General features: G+C 37.0%; 1 protein-coding gene across 1 annotated transcript; it reads left to right on the top strand.

The window, feature by feature from the left end:
* The first annotated feature begins 1,001 nt into the window (after nucleotides 1–1,001).
* On the top strand, nucleotides 1,002–9,672 carry LOC149610583 (carcinine transporter-like). Its single transcript, XM_089859554.1, has 11 exons — nucleotides 1,002–1,915; nucleotides 2,481–2,925; nucleotides 6,308–6,411; nucleotides 6,475–6,629; nucleotides 6,693–6,861; nucleotides 7,567–7,696; nucleotides 7,774–7,889; nucleotides 7,972–8,192; nucleotides 8,598–8,779; nucleotides 8,841–9,007; nucleotides 9,600–9,672. Exons 2-11 carry the CDS (start codon nucleotides 2,506–2,508, stop codon nucleotides 9,670–9,672), a joined length of 1,737 nt encoding a protein of 578 aa, XP_089715680.1. The 5' UTR covers nucleotides 1,002–1,915; nucleotides 2,481–2,505.
* The last annotated feature ends 542 nt before the right edge of the window (nucleotides 9,673–10,214 follow it).

Raw genomic sequence — 10,214 nt, 5'->3', positions numbered from 1 at the left:
CCGGGATAGCATAGACACTCGAAAGCTTTTCTTAATTAGTCTTTTAAATTTAAACTCATCAGTTCTCTAGTTCCATTTGAATCAACTATGCGTGAAATTATACATTAGTTCTACCCTATTATTTTTTCAAACCTCAAGCTAGAAGAGTCTTTTTGCCTTATTAAAAACATTCTCAGACTTCATCGCGAATTGGTCCGGGTATGACATAACTTTGAGTAACTGGTGGACGGTGTGTCGTTGCCACAGATATAAATTGAAGTTGATTTTTTTAAATAGGGACAGTACGTTTCAACAGTGTAAGAACATTAAAAATTGTGTAAACTATTGAAGAATAGTGTGGAATATTTTCATTCATTCTCAAAAGAATTGTAAGATTCTCACTAATGTAAGTTGGGAATTGAATTTTTAATTGGAGAGAAATTTTGTTTAATATTCTTCAAGAAAGTGAATTTTGGAATGGTACCATAGTGAAACCATAAGTTCATAAGAAATGTTCCATAAGCTTGTCACTGGTTACTGAGAGCTTGTCATGAGTTGACGTAAGTGAAACGTCATATACTCTCGTAAAGCGACGCATGGTGAGGTGCTGTCAAAGGCTTATTACAGGCAGAATAGGATAATGGACTGCAAAATCGAGTGTACTAGCATTACGAAGTATAGGAAGTGTCATACTTATGGAACATATCTTATGAACTTATGGTGAAACTTTAAGAGATTTTGACGCTCTCACAAGATTCATACTTCAAGTCAACTTTGGGTCTCATCCCTTTTACTAAAAACCGAGTTGCTAATCACTAAATTACGGATTACGCGTAATATTTGTACCCGATTACGCTAAGTGACTGGCCCCTCGCTGAAAACTAAAATGATTTCCCCATGCAGTGTTGCCTGCAACTTGTGAGCGTTTTGTAGCGGAATTAAAAGGTACTTTGGAACTGATTCAACCTGAACTGCCCTCACAACATCTTGTAACCCTATGATGAAATTAAAGCTGATAGAAGATAAATAAGTTTATTTATGTACTTAATACTTAAAAGTATCTTTAGTGAAAACTGATATTTTTGCGTATTTCGAGATATGCCTAAGTGCTAGACAATATCCGACCTCTTACTTAAAGTTACCCATCTTCCATGCGAAACGAGCGTGATAGGTTGTAAAGAAAACAATTTTATCAGTTAAAAGAAATTGTTTGATATTTTCTCTACAAATGTTTTACTATTTTATATGGGAAGGCGGTAAACTTTTCAAATATAACTCAGCTAATGAGCAATGGAATATGATCTAACTCAGTCTCGTATTTCTAAGTACTTTTTCGTTAATTACTAGCGCCTTTCATCGATAACCCGAAATAGATTAAAATATCAGAATTTTCCGAACTTTGAACGGAGCCAAGAAAGCTACAATATTTCCATCATTTTTGAGCGCAGTCGCCGGTTTAAAAGTATAAAACGATTAGCCCCTACAAAGCCCATTTTTCCGATTCTCTGAGAAGAGCTCTTTCGAGAAAAAAAATCGTTTTAGCTCGAGGTCGAATCCATGGAATCAGTGATGGAATCGATAGATTATTTCTCGTTATAATTTGTAATATCACTAGCCATTAAGGTTTTGGATTCGAGACGTTTGTACGTAGTCGAGCGCGTTTTGTGTCAGCACCAGGCGAAAAACAAACTTCATCGATGATATAGTCCACATTTTATTTCAATGTTTGTTAATATCTCAATTTGAAATAGGTCAAGGATAAACCGAGAATATTATCTTCAGTTCGTTACCATTCTGACATTGTTTGAGAACGTTTGGTGTCGACGTAACTCCCAAGTCTTCAACACTTTTTTTTCATTAGTCATAGAAGTGATTAATTTCAAGAAAATCTTTGTGTTGCGTGTTCTGAGTTACGTATTGGTCACAAATACCACGGGTAATGTATTAAAGATATATCAAGAAGTTATCAAACTCTCAATATGACTTTTATCAGTTTTATGTTGACCTGTAAAACTAGGAGCAAGCAGTGTTTCGAATCGATTAATCTAATCCAACGGAACGGTCGAATTTGAAAGCTATCGATTAATCATGGATATTTTTATAAAATTTTCTATACCGATATGAAACTTTAAATAGTTTATGTTTCAATAAATGCGGGTTGTTTATATTAAACAACACGCTGGTAACGCTCTTTGAGCAATTAAATTAACTCTTTCTTTATTAATTAAAAATTCCGAAGCGCTCAGAGGTACTTTTGCTCGGTTAGGACATGTATAACAAATATTTTCTTTGGATCAATTAGAATTGTTCAAATCATCTTAAAAACATTGGCATTATTTTGCAACACTTAGTCATAAACGCACCCATGATGTACTGTAAATAAGTCAATAGTTTTCAAGAGTTGGCGGGTATATATAGTAATGATTAAAATACGCGAATCGTATGATAAGTTTGCTTTATCTAAATGAAGTTTTAAGTAATTAACTTATTTTCTCACGCAGAAAGGAATTTTACGAATTTAAATCGATGGAGTTCGAAGACATATTATCAGCCGTGGGTGACTACGGTAAATACCAGAAGAAGATGGTCTACTTCTTCCTGATCCCCACTTCGACAATCCTGCCGTTCTTTGGTATGAACTTGATCTTCATGTTGTCCTCTCCCAACCATTGGTGCATGGAGCCGACCGTCTCAGCAAGCAATCTGTCCATGCAAGACAAGCGTCTGTTGCTTAGTCCTTGGATCAACGACGCCGACGGCAATCGAGTCCTCAGTCCTTGCCACATGTACGACGTTAACTACTCGTCTATCATATCGCAATTGCACGAGGAAAATACAAATGTTTCCTTATTCATGGAGATGGTCAGTAATGAATGGGATAACAAGACTTGCTCTAATGGGTGGGAGTATGATCAACAGTATTATACTAGTACGGCCACGACGAAGGTAATTATTAAAACGTTAATTTAATTTTTAGAATTCGATTGAAAAAAAAAATGTGCATCCGTAGAATTAGTTTTGTAAAAAGTATATATTGTTTATCTTCGAGAGAAGTGTACCACAAAGCGGGGTAATTGTAACATGATTCTTAAAAACATCAGAACATTTGGAGCAAGGTTGCTAAACTAATACGAGATAAATAGTTCCCTCACCATTGCTCTATTAGCGCTGAACTATTTGCCAAGGTGCGCTTGTGCATGGATTTTTGTTCCTGGTCTAGTTTATGGGTTGATTACTGGGGATTTAGTAATAAACAGTTATTGAATTCACTCCGCGGTGCGATGCCCATCTGAAGTTTGTTGAGCAGGAGAGCAAAGAAAAGGGGTGGGCCTCGGAAGAATCATGTTAAATAACTAAAGTATAAAGAGGAGTGTCATCCTTCTTCTATTATCCTCTTCTGGTTTTAATGGACCCTTCTATTACCCTTTTCTGGTTTTTTTGGACCCTTCTATTATCCTCTTCTGGTTTTTTTACCGTTCTATTATCCTCTTCTGGTTTTTTGACCCTTCTATTATCCTCTTCTGGTTTTTTGACCCTTTTTATTATCCTCTTCTGGTTTTTTTGACCCTTTTTATTATCCTCTTCTGGTTTTTTTTACCCTTTTTATTATCCTCTTCTGGTTTTTTGACCCTTCTATTATCCTCTTCTGGTTTTTTTACCCTTTTTATTATCCTCTTCTGGTTTTTTTGACCCTTCTATTATCCTCTTCTGGTTTTTTGACCCTTTTTATTATCCTCTTCTGGTTTTTTTGACCCTTTTTATTATCCTCTTCTGGTTTTTTTTACCCTTTTTATTATCCTCTTCTGGTTTTTTTGACCCTTCTATTATCCTCTTCTGGTTTTTTTACCCTTTTTATTATCCTCTTCTGGTTTTTTTGACCCTTCTATTATCCTCTTCTGGTTTTTTGACCCTTTTTATTATCCTCTTCTGGTTTTTTTTGACCCTTGTATTATCCTCTTCTGGTTTTTTTGACCCTTCTATTATTCTCTTCTGGTTTTTTTGACCCTTCTATTATCCTCTTCTGGTTTTTTTTTGACCCTTCTATTATCCTCTTCTGGTTTTTTTTGATCCTTCTATTATCCCCTTCTGGTTTTTTTTGACCCTTCTATTATCCTCTTCTGGTTTTTTTACCGTTCTATTATCCTCTTCTGGTTTTTTGACCCTTCTATTATCCTCTTCTGGTTTTTTTACCCTTTTTATTATCCTCTTCTGGTTTTTTTGACCCTTTTTATTATCCTCTTCTGGTTTTTTTTACCCTTTTTATTATCCTCTTCTGGTTTTTTTGACCCTTCTATTATCCTCTTCTGGTTTTTTTGACCCTTCTATTATCCTCTTCTGGTTTTTTTGACCCTTCTATTATCCTCTTCTGGTTTTTTTTGACCCTTCTATTATCCTCTTCTGGTTTTTTTTACCCTTCTATTATCCTCTTCTAGTTTTTTTGACCCATAACATTGGAAGAGTTTAGAATTGCTTAATTCGAACCGGATTCCCGTTAATATGAGAACCTGGCTTAAGTGTACATAAAGAGTTTCTATTCTTAAATTTAATAGTTTTTGAGCGTCGATAATTTCGTAGTTTAATGTAGTTAAGATGGTAAGTTTAGTCTATTTACAACCAATAACTATAACCAATGCTATTAGTAAAACGTTTCTCTCAAGGCTAGATATGACGTAAACAATAATGTTCAATATAACTTTTTTAAAACGCGACATTCTAAATTTCTAATTCAAAGCGAAACTAAAGGCGTCGATTAAATAATAACCTCATATCACGTATTTGATAAATTAATCCATGAATTTTGAAAATAATATTGCCCGCATACCAGTTACAAACCAAGATTAAACTATTTAACGACGAAGAAATACTTTGGTTCAAGGTCAAAAGTATACATGTCAAACCTCTGACGGATGAATAAGGTCAAATAAGTTGATGGGCTTGACCAGCTACAGAAGCCGGGTGTGAATAACTTGCCTACATTCCGCTAATGATGAAGGTTGCCTTATGATTATTAACGGTAGAAAAACGTAACAACAGACAACTTAAATCCGCATCGAAAGCGTAACATCATACCACAACGCCATACACACAGATGCTAAAATTGATAATGTATTTCAACTTAGAAACCACGTGATATTGACGTAGCTACCCACCTGTGCCGAGACTTCCGCGACCTACGAGCGTATAACTCGAGTGTAAACAAGTTCTCTTTGCGTGTTCTGAATTTGTAACCCTGGAGAGTGGAGACCCGTGGGGTCGACTGTTGTCCTATAATATGAACAAGCTGTTACCGGCGGCGGTGCTCGCGTGTAATAAGAACTTCCTACAAAATGTTATAAAGAATGGGTAGATTTTACTGTTGACTAATTTTTGTAGCACCCTAGGAGCGAAGGCACTCGGCTTTGCCCATCAGCCCGTCGGGACAGTTTTTATTACTTTTCATCTATATAAATCAAAGTCCTGACTGACAGACTGACTGATAATTAACGCCCAGCCCAAAACCGCTTGCATTAGAAAGCTGAAAATTTGCAGGAACGTTACTCATAAGTAGTAGGCGCGTACTAATAAATATCTTAATAAATGGCGCCCAGAAATGTAAAAACATCTTCTCTAGGCAACAAAGTCCGCGCGTTTCAACCGATTTCACAAATATTTATTACACTGGTTGCCTTTAACCTATAGACGGGCTGAATGGTCTTTTTTGGGTTCGATTTGTTGCCATCTTTTTAAATGGCGGGCAAAAATTTAAATACCCTTCTTATAATAAAGTAATAGAAAAAGTCCCGACGGGCTGACGGGCAACGCCGAGTGCCTTCGCTCCTAGGGTGTTACAAAAATATCAGTCATCAGTAAAATCTATCCAAATGGGTAGATTTTACTGATGACTAATATAGTAAACCAGTGTACTAAATATTTGTGAAATCGGTTGGAACACGCGGACTTTGTTGCCTAGAGAAGATGTTTTTACATTTCTGGGCGCCATTTATTAAGATGGCGGCAGATTGGAAAAATCTTTCTTAGTACTCGCGTACCACTCATGAGTAACGTTCCTGCAAATTTTCAGCCTTCTAGATCAAGCGGTTTGGGCTGGGCGTTGATTACCAGTCAGTCAGTCAGTCAGTTAGTCAGGACTTTGATTTATATAGATATATAGATAGTCAATGTAACTCTCGGAAGGAGGAGCGTACTGTTGAACAAAGTTTCAAGTCCTTCCCCTATCCTTCAATTACTCTGTTCATCATTTGTTTCATTACACTCACTTGATAGTTTCATAAGTTCATGTTTGCACGAAATATTACTTAAAATATTTTTCTCTTTTCAAAAATAAAAGTGGGACTTGGTTTGCCAGAGAGACTATCTTCCTAGCTTGATCTTTACACTTTCGAACGCGGGCTCGGCCGTGGGTACCCCTATTCTAGGATATCTTTCCGACAAGTACGTAAATCTCATGGAATTAAGGCGTAACGATTGACGTTTAAATTGTTTAAACAATTACAGAATTGGAAGAAAGACTTCGTACATAATCACGGCTGTGGTGGCACTACTAACCAGCATATCCACGGTTGTGGTCTCTAATTTCGTATTGTTTGTCATAGTTCGAACCCTTAATGGAGGTCTCTTGCCTTCCGTCTTCCAAATACCGTATCTTATATGTAGGTTTACAATTACGTTGATAGCTGTATCTATTTACTAACTGGTTTTCTTGCGTCCTACAGTGATCGAAATGGTCGCTCCAGAAAAGAGGACCATGATGAATGGTATATGTTGCATCTCATGGACGTTAGGTCTAGCAGCAGTTCCATTGGCCGCTTACATCAGTGGCGATTGGATTACTTTTGGCTGGATATGTGCCGCGGCCACTCTTCCTTACGTTTTTTACGTGAAGTAGGTTTTGAACTTGGATTGAACTACATTTTTGGCTTCACAGTGTTTCCGTGTATAAGATACAAAACATTTATGGCACGGACTTGAAGTATATAACTTAATTGTAGTGGTCCAGTGGGTGCCTAAATTGCAATACAGTACTGCCATCAGTAGCCTAAACCTTTGTACTAGGAAACAGTGCTAAGTGGGACCCGGAACTAGGTACTTATAGGTGCTACAATCATAGGCATAAACGTGTTAACTTATGGTGGGTTTTTCCACTTTTTTGGGCGACACATGGATACAATTTGTCTGACCTGTCTCATTTCGGAGTCCGTATGGCGCGAGAGAGAATACCCCAATGGAAATCTCGCCACTGTGTGTTTGTTTCTCTGTTTGTAATTTCCAAATTTATCTATGGCCCAGCAGTTGTCACTCCCAAATGAGACAAATCAGACAAATTATTCCCATGTGTGGCCCAAAAAAGTGGAAAAACCCACCATAAGTTAACACGTTTATTCCTACGATTAAGAGTCGAGTACCTAGTTCCGGGTTCCACCTAGAACTGTTTCCTAGTACAAGGGTTTAGGCTACTGTATTGACGTTATGATGACACAAATCAAAGCTTGCTTGGCAACAACTGTTACCATTGAAAAGTGTATTTAGCTATAGACCTAGAGGACGTTCAGGTTCTGAGCTCGAGTAAGATCCAAGTATTACTTCCAGGTTTCTTCCGGAATCTCCTCGTTGGCTATTGTCACAAGGAAAATACAAGGAAGCCAGTCGAATTCTAAACGAAGTAGCCAAGACAAACGGTAAAGACGTTTCACATTTGGATTTAATCAACGTGTTTAAGGTAAACGCCTGTTTGATTGGAGTTTTTAAGGAACCTTAAACAATAACGAATCAACCCCCAAATTTTTTGAAGAACAGGAATTTCAAGCCAAGCAAAAGAAAGAGAACGAAGAGATGCAAAAGTACACTTCACCTTTGGAGCTTTTCAAAAACCCCGTCATTAGAAAAAGATTCGTCATTTTATCCTTTTTATGGTAAATAAACTAAGGAAAAATCGCTGTTGTTTAAACAATTTATAATTGTCGAAATTATTTTTTACGATCCTATTGATTACAGGATCGCTGATTCCATTTGTTATTACGGTTTCCATATTAACGTTTCTCATTTGTACGGCAACGAATTTGTTAACTTTTTCCTTTTGGCGGTCGTTGAATTGCCCTCGTATTTAATCTCCTGGTACCTGATGGAAACACGACTTGGGAGAAAGTGGTGCAACGCTGGCTTCTTGTTTCTTATGGGCTTAGGGTGTCTTATCCCTGTTCTCTCCTTTAACAATAGTAAGTTGTTGTGGAAACCCTTTACATTGGTAACAGAAGTGTAACCTAAGCAGGATAGAAATCTCCCTGTCTATAGCTCAGTCGCGATCTATCACTTTCTATTTTGATTTTGTGACGTCAGTTCTTCATAGCTCTGCATAAATCCCATGGCAGTAAAAAACACATAGATGTGGAGTGTAGTCATATTTACAGTTACCCTTGCTGGGGCTCAACCATTAGGCTAGATGGCACTCGCCAAAAAATGAAAATAGAGATGCTATGGAAGATATATATTTGAAATTCCCAGGGAGCTATTATACTGTTAAGACGGGCCTGAGTCGAAACTTATCAAGTTTTATAGTCTGAAGTTACCTAGATAAATGATAAATTCTAAGTCAAACAATTAACCATTGTGTTTTCCTTTAGCTTCGGAGACGTTAACAACGGTGGCCAGTTTGATAGGTAAATTTGGATGTTCAGCATCTTCTATGGTCGTGTACCAACAAGCCGCGGAAATCTTTCCGACTCCGCTTCGGGCGTCTGGTTTAGGATTAGCCGGTACTCTAGCGGCCAGCGTTTCGATATGCACGCCTTATATAATATATTTAGTATGTATTTTAGTTTCAATCTCAACCCTTTGAGCATTCTTCACAATATTTCTTTCAATAGGGTCACTATAATCGCCATCTCCCCTTTACAATCATGGGTCTCCTTGGTGTTTTGGCCAGCATTGCTGCCCCCTTCCTGCCAGAGACTCTGAACGAAAATCTACCTCAAACAGTCGAAGATGGCGAAAAATTTGGTCATGATCAACCATTCTTTTCTTTGGCCAAGAGGTATGAGATTTTAATTTTAATAATATCGCTTAATGTGGCTTGCTATGCCTAGTAATTGATATTTAAAGTTCAAAATCATCCTTCGTGTTGTCTACCTTCTGCTAAAATTTTCCTGCAGCAGAATGTGCAGAAATGGATATGTATAAATACTACGTATTATGGATTCGCGACTAGGCCAAAAAGCTAACCACGAAATAGGCGATACGCTCGAGGATGTGAGAGTGGCTCTAAATGGAGTCTGAACTAGCTAACTCTTGTGGGGGAAAAGGAACCATAGAGTTATGGCAGTACTACGTATGCAAACATCGTACCCTTTTATCTCTTAGCTCAGTGTCATCCCCCTATTGGGCGCGTACAGTACCCCTATTACCCGTCATCATTTACCAAAATGGCTACCCAAAAAGTAATAAAAAATGTTCCGATGTGCTGACGGGCAATGCCGTGTGCCTTTGCTGAGCAGTATTTTATATTGCAAAATACAGTATTAAATGTGAAGTGTTTATGCATCTCCTTTGCGGTTAATGCGAGCTTGCACTACACATAACGCTAACAATGTTCAGCTTACCTCAAATCAAATATTAACTCTATTTAGTTCCTCTCCCAGAACCCCTCCTGTTAGATTAGATCTAAACGAGCACAAAATATCAATGGAAAACATGGCCTGAAACCAATACAGAATTTAATTAACAAATTAAGTTCTACTATATGAAGCCTTTTTATACCTCTCTTATGTTTTACACAATTTTATGTACCCTAAATACAAATCATGGTATTTTTACACAAACAGAGCATAATTCACTGCCTTTTTGAAAGATTTGAAATGTATTACGTATTTTGCTTTATTAGACATTTACTTCCCAGTTTTTGTCGATTTAAAGTCAAATTAAACGTAAATATATTTTAAATTTAACTGGAAGCAAAAATACTCTACAAATGTGCAAATTTATAAATAAAACTTTTTACGCCTTTATGCGAAATGTAACTCACTAATTCCAAACAAACCAGGACAAATTCATCTTATTTGTAGTCAAAAGGTATGTGCACTCGAAATTATAAAATGTTCGTAAATAGATACGCGAGTCGGAATTTTACGAGGGTTCGGTCATTCACGAAATTCCGTACGCTAACCGCGAAATCCAACTTAAGAAATCCGAAATCAATAACAAAATCAGAAATCCGGAAAGAAATCAAACGGATTTTTGCTGAA

This window comes from Phalangium opilio, unplaced genomic scaffold, assembly GCF_054372755.1.
Source record: "Phalangium opilio isolate 3A_F unplaced genomic scaffold, DU_Popi_V2 ptg000329l_1, whole genome shotgun sequence".
Lineage (NCBI taxonomy): Eukaryota > Metazoa > Arthropoda > Arachnida > Opiliones > Phalangiidae > Phalangium > Phalangium opilio.
This window is presented reverse-complemented; position numbering and strand designations above follow the sequence as displayed.

Coding starts and splice junctions, on each gene's coding strand:
- LOC149610583 (XM_089859554.1), top strand. CDS start 2,506: ATGGAGTTCGAAGACATATTATCAGCCGTGGGTGACTACGGTAAATAC. Junction 2,926..6,307: donor CTAGTACGGCCACGACGAAG/GTAATTATTAAA, acceptor CAAAAATAAAAG/TGGGACTTGGTTTGCCAGAG. Junction 7,890..7,971: donor GTCATTTTATCCTTTTTATG/GTAAATAAACTA, acceptor TATTGATTACAG/GATCGCTGATTCCATTTGTT.